Raw genomic sequence first — 13,915 nt, 5'->3', positions numbered from 1 at the left:
TGTGACACAGGCCTTTATTGTGAGCACCAGCTGCAGTGTTGGGAAACCTAGCAGAAAGGATTGGGGTTTAATTCTCGTGGTCAGTCATTACGCTGTACAAAGAGAGAGACAGTTAGATTGAACTAAGAGTCAAGATCTTTTGTTTTGATACAGATTCTGTATGTGCTCTGTTTTAGACTAATATAACAGTGTTCAGGCTGTGCAATATAATCGTTTAGCGAAATGCAATTGTTTTTGAGATGCGTTATGATGTTATTCACTTTTAACTATTTTACTTGTACAAAAAGAGTGTTATGCTGCTCTATATTGCAAACTGTTATCGTATTAGTTTATTATAATAAACACACTGGTTTGTAATGCAAGTAGTTTAACTGTTAATTGCACTTATAGTTTTCTATAAGTCACCGACACGCAGGCATTGCAATACATTCATGTATATTAATGATAATGACTGTTAAACATAATCTTGTCTCGTTTTTCGGATCCCTCTAACCTGCCTTGGCATCTAGAAGAAACCCCATCAATGACATCATTCATTTGGGGCAAGGGCGAGGCGAGAGCTCGAGCAGAGAAGAGGTGCACGAAGAATGTTTTCGGACTGTTGAAGCGCACAAGCTTGGATTAACCCTGAGTATTTTGAGGATTGTAAGTCATATTTAATATAATTCTGATGCTAATATTTTCCAGATATTTAAACTGTGCAGTTTTGCATTTCAGTTTTATGTATTCTATTATTTGATATATATATATATATTAGTATATATATATTAGTATATATATATTAGTATATAGAATAAAGAACATTTTTTATGTTTGTATTGTATATACAGCACTTGTCAAAAGTTTGCAAACATTGTGATTTTTGCATTATTTTAGTTAAGACTTTTCTGCTCAGCAAGGCTACTTTTATGTGCTAAAAATACAGGGAAAACACTAAAACTGTGAAAAAGGATTTCATTTTTTTTTTTTTTTACTTTGAATATATTGTAACAATTATTTTACTCCTGTGATGTGCAGGTGAATTTTCAGCATCATTCCTCCAGTATTCAGTGTCACATGATCCTTCAGAAATCATTAATGCACTGAATTTCAATGTTTAATCATTTTCTTTGTTTTCATTTACTGATGTTCATTATCAGTCTCTTAGGTCAGGAAGATTTTTTTCATAATGAAGTGCTCTCTTGGACTTTTTCTGTTGGTCTGCTGTGTGACTCTAAGCTTAGGTAAGTTAAATGCACTTCATTATTGTTGGCTTAATTTTGTGTGGTTTGGTCATGACTCCAGTGCTTTTTATTTGAAACAGGCGTTAAGCATTATGGAATCCGATTCTCCTCTGCAGGCTCGTCTCTTCGATGTTACAAGTGTGAGGATTACACTGGGGGCCGATGCACAGTGCAGCAAGTTTGTTCTTATGAGGATGCATGTTTATATCTTCATGAGAAAGGTTTGTGGATGAAGTTTTAGTATGCAATGGCACATCCTCCTGAGACAGAGACAAAAAGGTTTTGGCTTTTACATTTTAATTTACTTTAATAGTTTAGTGTTTGGTTCATGTATATATTTTAAAACACAATTATTGTTTCAATTTTATTTGTATATTATATTATCAAACAAAGTGACATCTCCAAACAAGTGACACTAGACATTTTCTAAGAATTAACATCACATTTCTGAAACACTTTTGCAATAACTACTAACCAAATGATGTTGGGTAAGATAAGTATGTAACTGAACTTTGCTAATTAATCTGTCTAAAAATAACCAATTCATATTATTTATTAATTTGTATATTAAATGTCCATCAAAACAGCTTCTTTCAGTTAAAAAGATCAAATAACTTTCTTAAAATAAGTTGTTTAAACTTTCAGTTTGATATAGTTTTACTGTTCGAGATTTGTCTATACAGCAGCATTTAGATTTCTTAGTAATGAAGACATAAATACTGAGATGTTTAAAGGGAATTAAAAAAAAAGAAATGCAGACACAGAACAATAAAATAATTATACAATTCTTCTTAATATTTAAGTTAATATTTTATGTTCCCAAAACCTTTGCTTAAGAATTATTATAATTTTTCTTAAAAAATATTCTACAGACAAAACTTTTATATATATATATAAATTATTTTAAAAACATGATGAATAATCTATAAAAGTTATGAAAACCTCCAACTTGTCTTAAATCCCCAGAGGGTAAGACGTTTGATGGATTTATTGGTGATAAGATTTTTTGTGGATGTAAGAATGCAGTTTATGCAATTAGTGCATTTTATTTGAAAGGCTACATCATTTTTATACTATAAATAAGTAAATAATCAAATTTCTAAAGTGTATGTTGAAAAATATGCTCCGTTTAAAATAACATTTATTTAATTGCATTAATACTTTTTTTAAGTGATTTTTTTATTTATTTTTTATTCTACTCTATTCACTGATTAAGAGTTCTCGTTTTCTAGGTGGGAAGACCATTCGCCGGTGCATTCGTTACACTGACTGTGATAACTCTCGTCTGTCTCAGAAGTTTCCGTCGATATCAGAATATACTTACAGGTGCTGCAACACTGACCTGTGTAACAGCGGCCCAGCGACCGCGGCAAGCACGTGGATCTTATCTCTGCTGGCGCTGCTCACCAGCCTCTGGTCCTGCTGCATCACTGCTTGATCTCTCACTAGTGTCCTCGAAGGCTATTTCTTGCCATACCCTTTATGGATATCTATATATTTACTATGTACCATTATTTGTGATTGTTTGGTTTTAACTAACCACTTATATATCAAAGAGCACTGTTTGTTGTAAACTATTTTTATTCTAATAACTTTGTTTTCTGACTTTTTAATTTAAAATTATTTTTATTTTATTTTGCCTGATATTTCATAAGAATGCAGCAAAATGTTTGATCTTCCCAAAAATTACCTTTGTATGTACTATATTTACATTAATAAATTAACTAATTAAACATAAACCTTGATTTTCTGAATTTATAACATTTTTTTTTTTTTTTTTTTTTTTAAACAGGTGCTTTTGAGTTTGGCTTACCCTTTACCGTCTTACAAGTCCAGTTTCAAACCACCTTCAATGGTTCTAGTTTTTATTCAGCAATGCGGACAGCTCCACTTCAACTTGCAATTGAAATACAGCACCTAACATCAATATAACACTAAAATTACTAAAAATTTGGAATATATTCAGTGAGTGGATTTGAAACAGACAACTTTAAAATCTCCAGCATCTGAACACAGATGGAACAGCTTCATTCGCTGTAAAGTCTGCCCAGCTGTTGAGCCCTAATCCTGTGACATAACATGCTGTTTTCCAAAAAAAGTAAATTTCAGGAATTCCTTCAGTCAGATATATAAAATGCCATATGCTTTATTAAATATGTGAAATACACAAAATACAAAAACTCACTGATATGTAAACTGTTAAATCAACATGGAATGTATTCCCTAATTTTCACATTTAAATAGGACACAAACATGAAGGTATGTATGTAAGAGGTCCTCTAGTACACAACACAATTGCACAAACCCACACAATGTAAACGATATGTCAACACTTACAAACTAAACAACTATGATAGACACATTAAAACGATAGTCCACCCAAAAATTATAATTTTGCCATCATTTACTCACCCTTATGTCATTCCAAACTTGTACGACTTTCTTTCTGCTGTGGAATGTGGAAGATATTTTGAAGAATGTTGGTGACAAAATGGTTTTGGTTTTCATTGTCAATGGGAACCAAAACATTTTTTTTTTTAATTCCACAAAGAAAAAAAAAACATACTGATTTGGAATGGCATGAGGGTGAGTAAATGACACCAAACAGTTTTATTTCATATTGACCTCTGACTGTATTTTCTATTTGTACAATTGAAGTCAATGGGAACCAAAATTGTTTATTTACCAACATTCTTCAAAATATCTTCTTTTACATTCAGCAGAAGAATAAAAGTCAGACAGGTTTGGAATGACATGAGGGTTAGTAAATGAAGACCAAATTTTAATTTGTGGTTGTACTATCACTTTTTGTTGTAATCAAAAATTAACGTAAACACATCACATCTCATAAAACAAGATAAGAACACAAAAAGGCAATGAACTGGAATAGTATTAAAAGGGCTTATTGTATCAAAACCCATCAGACTGTACAAACATATACAGCTGCCACATGTTTGCTTTAACAGCAGCAGTATTACATTTTAATTGAGGTATATGCCATATTTAATTTGAAGTGAATTAAAAAAAAAAAAAAAAACTACTCTGTGGCTGATAGAAAGAGTCTGTTAAACAGTTTGTGCAGAGTTAAGGTTTTTTGGTCATGTTTAATTTCACAACATGAAAGTTGATTCTGTTGACTCTACTTCTATCCCCCACAGCCTGCTTTTTATTCTCACTGAATGGCATCTTCACCTAATTACACTCCGTATCTTGACTAGTGCTGTCAAGAGACCTCATTTCTCTGTTTAAAACAATCCTAAAATTCATTATATTGCTTGCAGGAAAGGACAAGAAATTCTCAGAGGTATTTGTTATCAATGCTACAGTTGTCCATGTTTTAGATTTACAAATCATGTGTAGTATAAAACATATCTGAGACTATTATTAATAATATTCTTGAATATTAAAGGGATAGTTCTCCAAAAAAAAAAAAAGTAAATTGTGTAATATTTTCCTCACCATGATGTTGTTCCAAAGACTTTGGTCATTATTCTGAATAAAACTTGAAAGATTTCTGTCCAGGTAACCAAAACTTAGAAGATCCAAAAAGGTTATAAAGATGCTGCAAATCAAATCCATAAGAATCAAACGGTTTAAGTTTTGTGAATATATATAAGTCTTATGAGTTTGGAACACCATGAGGTTGAGTAAATGATGACAGAATTTTCATTTTTAGTTGAACTATAACTTTAAGTGAACTAGTTACCAATAACTTCTAGGTTATTTCTACTTCCATACCTGAAAAACCAAATAAATGTTTTTGTTCTAATCGCTCATGTCCTCTACTGCTTCTTCTTCAATCTCTCTGCCTATTTCCTCAAGTTTCACCCTTTTCTTTTGCCCCTTCTTCTCCTCCTCCTTCTCCGCTGGCACGTACCAAGGCTTGACTGCTGTGTCATCGCAGGCCCGGCCGCCGCCCCTCCTGTACCCGCCCCGTCCCGCCCTCACCAGCCCCCAGCCCTGAGGTTTACCCTCATGGGGTCCACTGTCCTGCACGCCCCTGGTCTGGTCCAGCTCCTTAGCGCTGAGCGCCGCCATCCGGACGGGAACGGTGTTTCCAAATTTGGAGTAGTCGATTGAGTAGCGCCCATCCTCCTCCGTCATAATGGAGACGAAACGCCGACCCCAAAAGATCTCCTCTGGCGTGTAGGATGTGCGGGCCTGCATGGTGATGCCGGTGGTCTCCACAACACCTGATAGAACAGACACATCGGCTCTCTTTCATAGTGAACTATACAGGCAGCAAATTATTTTCAGTTTAGAAATGACTGAAATTAATTAATCATTATTATTAATTCAAAGAGAAGTGCACTCCATTCACCTTCCAGGATGACAATGATCTCCAGGTCTTCGGTAGCCAGTGACTGCGCTGAGACCTCGTACAGCGGACTTCCTCTGTCAATGGTGTGACTGATTATAAGTGGAGAGACGAGGAATATGCCGTTGCTCCTGAGAGGATTTTCCACCTGGATATCGAGCTGACAGACAGGAATCACCTCACCCTCCGCAGTTACTGTACGCCGAATCACCTGAAGAACAGAAATCAAGATTAGGGTGGAATTCAACTCAAGAGGTTTTGGACAGAAGTGCTACACTCTTACAAATAAATGTTCCAAAAGGAAGGTTTTCAGAGTGATGCCATAGAAGAGCCATTTGGTGAAAAAATCTTAAGAACATTTTTCAACTATAAAGAACCTTCTGTCCAAGGGAAACTTCTCCATTGATATTAAAAGTTCTTAATGGAACCATATATGTCAGAGTAGAAGATATTTGTCACCTGCAGCTGTATTGTGGCTGAGATGATCATGCTCTTCCTCAGATCCCCAACACGGAACATGAATGTTGGTCGGCCGTTCCTCGGGGCAATGACTGCGTTACGGGAGAAGATGAGGGTCTCTGCTCTCCGGTTGGCTTGAGCTGTCTTCATGAACACACAGCCCAGCATGATGGCGTTGATGATCAGGCCCAGAATGTTCTGGATAATGAGGACTATGATGGCCAGTGGACATTCCTCCGTCACCATTCGTCCTCCGAAACCAATAGTCACCTGATTTTACAGAAATGACTGATATTACAGGTTCAGAAAGCTCAACCATTTGGTCCTCAATGAGTCAACAATTGGATTGAAATCCATCCAGACTGCTCCTTACCTGCACCTCAATGGAGAACAGAAAAGCAGACGTGAAGGAGTGAATGGAAGTGACACAAGGCACAGGTCCAGGCTCGTTGGGATCTCGAGGCTCCAGATCGCCGTGAGCGAATGCTAAAAGCCACCACACCATGGCAAAGAGCATCCAGGAGCACAGGAACGCCGAAGTGAAGATGAGCAGGGAATGCTGCCATTTTAGGTCCACCATGGTGGTGAAAACATCTTGGAGAAACCGGCCCTGAGAAGCAGCAGAATCCAATCAGTGAAGTGTACTGCATCGGTTGTCTAATAACACATTATACTACAAAATGTGAGTGAATTTAAACATTTGCTTGGTTCATTTGGGCAACGCACCTGTTCTCGTATATTCTTGTGGGCAACATTACACGACCCGCTCTTGGTGATGAAACGTGCCCTCTGTGACTTTGGCCGGATGCGACTGGGTTGTGCAGCATCTTCAGCGAGTCGTGTCAACAGAAAACCATCAGCCAAAAGGCCTTTGCGGGCCAGCATTATGACAATATGTGGCTGATCGGTGCTCCACACTAAAAAATAAAAATAGATTTATAAATTAAATACACATTTTAAATGAAAACACTTTTTAATTGAAAATAAATTTCACAATTAAATAATAAAAAAAAAATGTTAGGCCTATATTTAAGATGATCTATTTTAATCACATATATAGATTTCATTTCTATCAAATAAAATTACACAGTTTCAACCAAATAATAAACTTAACGTGGTGCATATTTGTCGTTCATGTAATTTATGTAATAATAAACTAATAAAATGTTCTAGTATATTAAAAAATATATATAATATGTTTTAAATTCAATTATAGCATTAAAAAAGTTTAATTTAAATTTCAAAAAAGGTTTGTCCCTATTTTGCTTGGTAAATAATTTCAATTGATATTGGCACATTTTGCTACTTTAGAAGCCTCATTCAAACGCCTTTTAAAGTCATTCAGTGCACTGTATAAATATCTAAAGATCGTGCGTTAAGAGGAATCATTCGACACAAGCACTGAAAAATTACAAACCACACTCCTGTTGAAACATCATCATTGATACAGTTAATTATATTTAAAAATCACCATAATCACTTTAATTATCTATTTAATTCTCTGCGAATATATCTACTTCAAATATAGGGCAATCGAAAATATATTTAATTTAATCTTCACTACAGAATGCACACGCCCAGTTATTCGTGTGTATATATTAAATATCATCAAATAGAATTATGCATCCGTTATTGTATATTGCGACTCGTCGTTGTGATGACCGCATAATCAAGGTTATGCATTATAAAATAAAGATGCTTACCAGCACAACAGTGACACGCGCTGTTTAGATCATATCAGTGTAGTTTAAAAAATAATAACATTAACCGAACAAAATGTTTAAAACAAACGCAAGCAGATGGCTGGGTAGGTATCTTATGCAATCAGACAGAGTCCTTATGATTAAAAAAAATAAAAATGAATGAGTGGCGGACAAACATATCCCACAACCCCCAGCGGCTGCTGCTTCGCTACACTGTACGACGCTTCGGTGTTCAGCGGTTTGGTTTGTGATAAATGCGTGCTGTTTTACAGTTGTCAACAATTTTACTGAAAGTATATGTGCTGGCTTTGGTTTAAGACGTTATTTACAGTTAAAACAGATCGGTTTTACTGGTGTTCGGCGTGTTTTCGAGTGTTTTTTCGAGGTTGTTAGCCGATTAGCTGTTTAAAGATGGCTGATCCGTGGAATCGAGGTAAGTGACACGTAGTACTTTTCTTATAATGTACAGTCATATGTTTTAACTTTAGCTGTTTTATTAGAATCGCCACATAATATTTTAAACATTAGGATGCCTCTCTTGTCTAAAAAAAACTACAACATTTATTGTTGATGTTGCCAGTGCAAGTAAACTCGAAAATGAAAGTGGTCAGATATGAAATCATGTTGGTGTACTTTGTCAAAAAAAGGCTTAATCTCGGTTAATTTTGGGTCATTGACAGGACATGGTGCTGTGGATGACATGCTGGACGCTGAAAACAGGCTAATGGCTGAAAATCTGGCCAGTAAAGTCTCTAGACTTAAATCTGTAAGGCAGACTTCTATATATATATAATGTCATTAAAACAATAGAGCTGTCATTCTGTGGCATTTATGTCTTTGTTCTCATTCAAAGCTGGCGTATGACATTGACAAAGATGCTGAAGAACAGAATAGCTACTTGGATGGCATGGTAGGTGTTTTGAAAATGTTGATGTTGAATGTATTTGCGGTGTTTGGGTGTAACTCGGCATGTGTTTAACATCCTTGTTTACGCAGGACTCTAATTTCCTCAGCGCAACTGGCCTGCTGACTGGAAGCGTGAAGAGGTTTTCCACAATGGTACGATCCGGCCGAGACAACAGAAAGATCTTGTGTTATGTGTCTGCCGGTTCGGTTGTGGCCTTCTTCCTGCTGTATTATCTAGTGACACGGATCCAGAACTAATGGCTCATTTGCTAAGATTTTAGAACCGGTTTCTCAGTTCTATGAGAATTTTTTGGATGCTCTGTTTGATTCTTTTATGAGGTGATTTCAGAAAAGTGTTCAGCAAATGACTTCCCATTCATATAAAAGAGGAACGACTGCAGTTTGAGGATGATTGATTACATTAAACTTTATTTGAGCAAGCGCTTTGTTTACGCTATTAGAATTGGTCTATTCTGTGTATATTTTTATTCATAATCGAAAGTATAATAGTTGCTGTTTTATTTCAAATTAATTAAAAACATTTTTACATTACCATGCTTTATATTTTTATCGTTGTAGATTATGAAAGAAAATGTAACTAAACGAATACTATTTTGATAATTATGTACATTAAAATGATTTTAAATGTAAACACCTCTGTTGTGCTTTTCTGTCCAACTTTGATATAGAATGTCAACTTTGGTTGTTTTTAAATTAAACTAAAATTGCAATGTAATGTCCTTACATGATGTTCATTTGACTTTTGCATATATCTGGTCCTCCCTTCATCTTATTGATATTTCATGCTTTTCTAGAAAGTAGTATAATTTGAGTATAATTCTTAAACGTTCAGGGCATGGTTCACATGTTTTTTTTTTTTTTATGTGAAATCTTAAATTTTTTTTAAGTAAAGGTAAGAATAACTATATTATTGTTAGTCATTTTTAAAATTAACTTTAACTGGAAGGAATTAAACATTTCTCAAAAACCTGTTATATTTGGAGGTGAGCACTTAGGGGGAGCTGTGGCCTAATGGTTAGAAAGCTGGACTAGTTCCCAGAAAGTTGCTGGTTCAAGTCTTGGTGCTGGCAGGAATTGTAGGTAGGAGTGAATGAACAGTGCTCTCTTCCACCCTTAGTACCCAGTTGCTCCCCGGGTGCTGGATAAATAGCTGCCCACTGCTCTGGGGGTGTGTTCACTTCTCACTGCTGTGTGAGTGTGCACACTTAGATGGTTTAAGTGCAGAGCACCAATTCTGAGTGTGGGTCACCATACTTGGCAAATGTCACAAGTTTCACATTTTTTTCTAAAATACAGTACAGACCAAAAGTTTGGACACACCTTCTCATTCAAAGAGTTTTCTTTATTTTCATGAATATGCAAATTGTAGATTCACACTGAAGGCATCAAAACTATGAATTAACACATGTGGAATTATATATGGAATTATATACATTAAAAAGTGTGAAACAACTGAAAAGATGTCATATTGTAGGTTGTGGTGGCCCAAGCCACACAGGATGACCAATTGGCAAGGAAGGGTAATACCAGCACCCAAGTTATGTTTTAGGTACATAGGTTAAGTAATTTTTTGCAATCGCCACACCCCAAACAATTCATGATTTAGAAACATTGATAATATAGTTTCAGTTGTCATATAATATTATTTGTCTTAGCAACACACTGTTTAAATGGAGTGCACACATTTTCACATTGTAGGGCTATGCAAATATTTTCTGTTTATTAATCATTGTTTCTTTGTTACCATGTTGGAGAGAGCTCTGTCCTGGGGGGGAAGAAAGGTGTGGCCAAGGGTGGAGGACTGTGATATCCTGTGACCTGCCAATTAAGCCATACCATGTGCTGCCATGTTGGAGTGGGGTTTGGGTTTAGTTTGTTGGCTCTGTGATTGTTTGTACTTGTCTCCCATTTTTTTTTTTTCCTTTTTTGTGTAAATTGGTTTGGTCAAGCCACTATATATGTTCCCTGGTGTCTCATTCTGTTAGGTGAGGTTGTTAAGTTCATATTCTGTTTTGTTGTATGCTGTTTTGAGTATAGTTATATTTTGTTGACCTCTTTTATAGGCCTAGTTGTTAATTTTTTGGTTTCTATTGTTCAGTATTTTTTTGGGGTGTAATAAAATAACCCATTTTCTAAAGAAACTTCTGTTTTCCTCATGGCCGGACTGTTTGGTCCGTGACATAGGTTCTTCAAAGTAGCCACCTTTTGCTTTGATTACTGCTTTGCACACTCTTGGCTTTCTCTTGATGAGCTTCAAGAGGTCGTCACCTGAAATGGTCTTCCAACAGTCTTCAAGGAGTTCCCCGAGAGATGCTTCGCACTTGTTGGACCTTTTGCCTTCTGTCTGCGGTCCAGCTCACCCCTAAACCATCTCGACTGGGTTCAGGTCCGGTGACTGTGGAGGCCAGGTCATCTGGCGCAGCACCCCATCACTCTCCTTCTTGGTCAAATAGCCCTTGATGCCTTCAGTGTGACTCTACAATTTTCATAGTCATGAAAATAAAGAAATTCTCTTTGAATGAGAAGGTGTGTCCAAACTTTTGGTCTGTTCTGTAAGTATGGAGTTAAAACAAGCATTTAAATATATTCTTACTAAGACACTCAAACAACTGACATTTATATGCATTTTATGTAAGCACTCTGATATACTGTTATAAAATCTCATTGGTTTACATTAGAGAAACATACTTTATAATGATATATGGGTATTAAAAGTCTGATGTATCAAATATGAAATAACACAAAACACATATGCAAACTTTTTTTAAATGTTTTCTCTTAAGTTTCAACAAAGTGTTTCATCTCAATTTACATTTCATTGCATAAATATTTGATTATATATATATATATTTTTTTTTCTCCAGAAAGCCGCTGTTCTCCTCCTGTCCACGCGGCGGCGGTGCAGCTCAATGGTGAGTGTGTGTGTGTGCGCCGCTCGCTGTTTCTGTCGAGGAAGAACGATTTTGAAGACAGTACCAGCCGACGAACGGATCTCTCAAAATAAAGCAGTGTCTCGTTTTTGTCTTTTGTTTTTGTTGCATTTAATTTGTCCTGATGTCCGGTGAAGTGGAGGCGAGCACAGTGGAGCAGCAGGTTTGTTTATACGAGCTCGTTTAATACGAGGCCATTCCGCATCTGACAATATGATCGTAATGATTCAGTTACGAAAGACTCATAATGTATAAATACATCAGAGTTCAGAATGTTTAGAGACTGCATGCTGATAACGCATTTACAAGCGTAAACTGAAATTATTTATAATAAAACTGTAAACTTTTTTTTTTTTTAAGAAGCCTGAACTGAATTTTCATCATGGCTGCATTTATTTGACCAAACTACAGAAAAAAACAGTAATATTGAATATTATTATTTTCTGTGATGCAAACCTGTATTTTCAGCACCATTCCTCCAGTCTTCAGTGTCACGTGATCCTTCAGAAATCATTCTCATATGCTGATTTACTATCAATGTTGGAAACGGTTGTGCTGCTTATTATTATTATTTTAAACCTGTGATTCTTTTTTCAGGATTACCGTATTTCCCGGACTATAAGTCGCACTTTTTAATCATAGTTTTTTTTTTTTCATAGACTTATTTATCAACATTAATTTGACATGAACCAAAAGAAAACATTACCGTCTACAGCCGCGAGAGGGCGCTCTATACTGCTTAGTGCTCCTGTAGCCTCTCCCTGAAAACATAGAGCCCCCTCTCGCGGCTGTAGACGGTAATGTTTTCTCTTGGTTCTTGGTTCTAAATAAATGCGATTTATAGTCCAGTGCCACTTACGGTATATATGTTTTTTTTTTCCTCGTCATGACATATTTTTGGGCTGATGCGACTTATACGGTATTTGCCGAAAACCGTTAAAAAGAACAAGTGTGTATTTAAAATATAAATATTTTCTAACAATATGTGTCTTTATTATCACTTTTTTTATTAATTTAACAGACCCTTTCTGAATAAAAGCATTAATTTCTTTAAAAAAAAATTACTGACCCCAAACTTTTGAAGGGTAGTGTATATTGTTACAAAAGGTTTTTATTTTAAATAAACACTGTTCTTTTTATCTTCAAATTTATCATCAAATTCACTATATTGTTCTTTTATCCTTCAATCTAGCTGTTAGTTCAATGCAGCTTTAACAATTTTTTTTACATGATTTGAGAAAAAACAATCTTTACACATCCTGTGGCTTAAGAATTAGTGTTTTCACATGGTTTTCATCCCTCTTTTAATGAAGGAGATGCAGGACACTGTTGTAAGTCCAGAAAAAACTGAGGAGGCCAAACTGAAGGCCCGATACCCACATCTCGGGGCCAAGCCTGGTGGATCAGATCTGTTGCGGAAAAGACTTCAAAAAGGGGTACATTCCTAAAAAGAGAGTTTTAATATTGAGCCCACTGATTGCAAATAATGGATGTTGTTATCCCTTGCAGCAAAAATACTTTGACTCTGGCGACTATAACATGGCCAAGGCCAAGATGAAGAACAAGCAGCTCCCGGCAGCAGCGGCGGAGAAGACGGAGATCACTGGAGACCACATCCCCACTCCTCAGGACCTGCCCCAGCGGAAACAGTCTCTGGTGGCCAGCAAACTCGCCGTCTAATGCGAGTGTGGACTCTTGTCTCACTGCCATTCCTGCTGTCTACATCTCCATAATGTTTTGTCTTTCTTTCGCTGTCTTTTCTTACTCTCTTTGTCTGCGGCTTGTTAAAACGCTCACAGTTTAATGTTTTGATACTGCTGCTGTCATTGCTCTTGGTCAGTTGTATTGCGACATCGATGCCAAGGTTTAAACATGGTAATCTGGTGCATTAACTCAGATTATTTTAGGGTTTTACACTATCTTTTGATCATCTTTTTGTCTTTAAATAAGATTTGCATGAATAGATTATAAGGACTGGACTTGAAATAATCACAACCACCTCTTCTGCCAAACGGTGCCTCCTGGAAGAAACAAAAGGCCTCGTAGATGTGAGCTGATTGAGCTGAAGAAAACCTAAGCGCTCTTAGTTCATTCATTCCTACTTGTTAGTGATGAAAAATGGCCTTAAAACTGTCTGTTTCTCTTGGGCGAGCTTTGCTTGCCCACACTGAGAGTGTATTGAGCTCTTCGCTGAGTTCTCTAGGTTTTGTCGTCAGAATGCCTGAAACAAATGTTTACTGTAAACAACTGTGCCATTTGTTCTGTAAATAAACTTGTTGCTGCTACACTTGTGCTGTGTGACCGAGTAGTTGATGAAAGGTCAGTTGTAAAATTAGTGTTAAAATAAAATGTAAT

At 36.1% G+C, this 13,915-nt stretch overlaps 5 protein-coding genes across 6 annotated transcripts in view; 3 read left to right on the top strand and 2 right to left on the bottom strand.

Annotated features, from left to right (window-relative positions):
• The window catches only part of LOC113066682 (uncharacterized), a 672,150-nt gene that overhangs the window by 576,440 nt on the left and 81,795 nt on the right, over nt 1–13,915 (bottom strand). The window lies entirely within an intron of this gene.
• On the top strand, nt 1,140–2,701 carry LOC113066705 (CD59 glycoprotein-like). Of its 2 annotated transcripts, none has more exons than XM_026238680.1 (3): nt 1,140–1,223; nt 1,304–1,444; nt 2,456–2,701. In XM_026238680.1, the coding sequence occupies exons 1-3, from the start codon at nt 1,169–1,171 to the stop codon at nt 2,659–2,661; spliced, it is 402 nt and encodes a 133-aa protein (XP_026094465.1). In that variant the 5' UTR covers nt 1,140–1,168; the 3' UTR covers nt 2,662–2,701. The 2 variants fall into 2 exon arrangements, with proteins under 2 accessions (XP_026094465.1, XP_026094466.1); XM_026238681.1 differs by having other exon boundaries at nt 1,149–1,223; nt 1,340–1,444.
• Nucleotides 4,096–8,131, bottom strand: LOC113066698 (ATP-sensitive inward rectifier potassium channel 11-like). The gene is made up of 6 exons (XM_026238668.1): nt 7,704–8,131; nt 6,727–6,917; nt 6,374–6,610; nt 6,001–6,270; nt 5,545–5,752; nt 4,096–5,416 (listed from the first exon to the last, which is right to left on the bottom strand). The coding sequence occupies exons 2-6, from the start codon at nt 6,883–6,885 to the stop codon at nt 4,989–4,991; spliced, it is 1,302 nt and encodes a 433-aa protein (XP_026094453.1). The 5' UTR covers nt 6,886–6,917; nt 7,704–8,131; the 3' UTR covers nt 4,096–4,988.
• LOC113066706 (BET1-like protein) lies at nt 8,115–9,260 on the top strand. The gene is made up of 4 exons (XM_026238682.1): nt 8,115–8,136; nt 8,384–8,469; nt 8,557–8,613; nt 8,700–9,260. The coding sequence occupies exons 1-4, from the start codon at nt 8,115–8,117 to the stop codon at nt 8,865–8,867; spliced, it is 333 nt and encodes a 110-aa protein (XP_026094467.1). The 3' UTR covers nt 8,868–9,260.
• Nucleotides 11,583–13,836, top strand: LOC113066707 (cAMP-regulated phosphoprotein 19-like). The gene is made up of 3 exons (XM_026238683.1): nt 11,583–11,723; nt 12,874–12,996; nt 13,070–13,836. Exons 1-3 carry the CDS (start codon nt 11,685–11,687, stop codon nt 13,238–13,240), a joined length of 333 nt encoding a protein of 110 aa, XP_026094468.1. The 5' UTR covers nt 11,583–11,684; the 3' UTR covers nt 13,241–13,836.

The sequence above is a fragment of the Carassius auratus genome, chromosome 50 (assembly GCF_003368295.1).
Source record: "Carassius auratus strain Wakin chromosome 50, ASM336829v1, whole genome shotgun sequence".
In the NCBI taxonomy this organism is placed as follows: Eukaryota; Metazoa; Chordata; class Actinopteri; order Cypriniformes; family Cyprinidae; genus Carassius; species Carassius auratus.
The sequence above is the reverse complement of the archived record's forward strand: the minus strand, read 5'-3'. Positions and strand labels throughout refer to the sequence as shown.

What these genes read in the sequence shown, in the direction of transcription:
- LOC113066705 (XM_026238680.1), top strand. Translation starts at nt 1,169, where the DNA reads ATGAAGTGCTCTCTTGGACTTTTTCTGTTGGTCTGCTGTGTGACTCTA. An exon ending in CTGTGTGACTCTAAGCTTAG is followed by an intron (nt 1,224 to 1,303) that starts GTAAGTTAAATG and finishes TATTTGAAACAG; the next exon opens with GCGTTAAGCATTATGGAATC. An exon ending in TTTATATCTTCATGAGAAAG is followed by an intron (nt 1,445 to 2,455) that starts GTTTGTGGATGA and finishes CTCGTTTTCTAG; the next exon opens with GTGGGAAGACCATTCGCCGG.
- LOC113066698 (XM_026238668.1), bottom strand. Translation starts at nt 6,885, where the DNA reads ATGCTGGCCCGCAAAGGCCTTTTGGCTGATGGTTTTCTGTTGACACGA. An exon ending in ACAAGAATATACGAGAACAG is followed by an intron (nt 6,611 to 6,726) that starts GTGCGTTGCCCA and finishes GCTGCTTCTCAG; the next exon opens with GGCCGGTTTCTCCAAGATGT. An exon ending in GATCATTGTCATCCTGGAAG is followed by an intron (nt 5,417 to 5,544) that starts GTGAATGGAGTG and finishes CTGTTCTATCAG; the next exon opens with GTGTTGTGGAGACCACCGGC.
- LOC113066706 (XM_026238682.1), top strand. Translation starts at nt 8,115, where the DNA reads ATGGCTGATCCGTGGAATCGAG. An exon ending in GGCTGATCCGTGGAATCGAG is followed by an intron (nt 8,137 to 8,383) that starts GTAAGTGACACG and finishes GGTCATTGACAG; the next exon opens with GACATGGTGCTGTGGATGAC. An exon ending in AAGTCTCTAGACTTAAATCT is followed by an intron (nt 8,470 to 8,556) that starts GTAAGGCAGACT and finishes TCTCATTCAAAG; the next exon opens with CTGGCGTATGACATTGACAA.
- LOC113066707 (XM_026238683.1), top strand. Translation starts at nt 11,685, where the DNA reads ATGTCCGGTGAAGTGGAGGCGAGCACAGTGGAGCAGCAG. An exon ending in CGAGCACAGTGGAGCAGCAG is followed by an intron (nt 11,724 to 12,873) that starts GTTTGTTTATAC and finishes CTTTTAATGAAG; the next exon opens with GAGATGCAGGACACTGTTGT. An exon ending in GGAAAAGACTTCAAAAAGGG is followed by an intron (nt 12,997 to 13,069) that starts GTACATTCCTAA and finishes TATCCCTTGCAG; the next exon opens with CAAAAATACTTTGACTCTGG.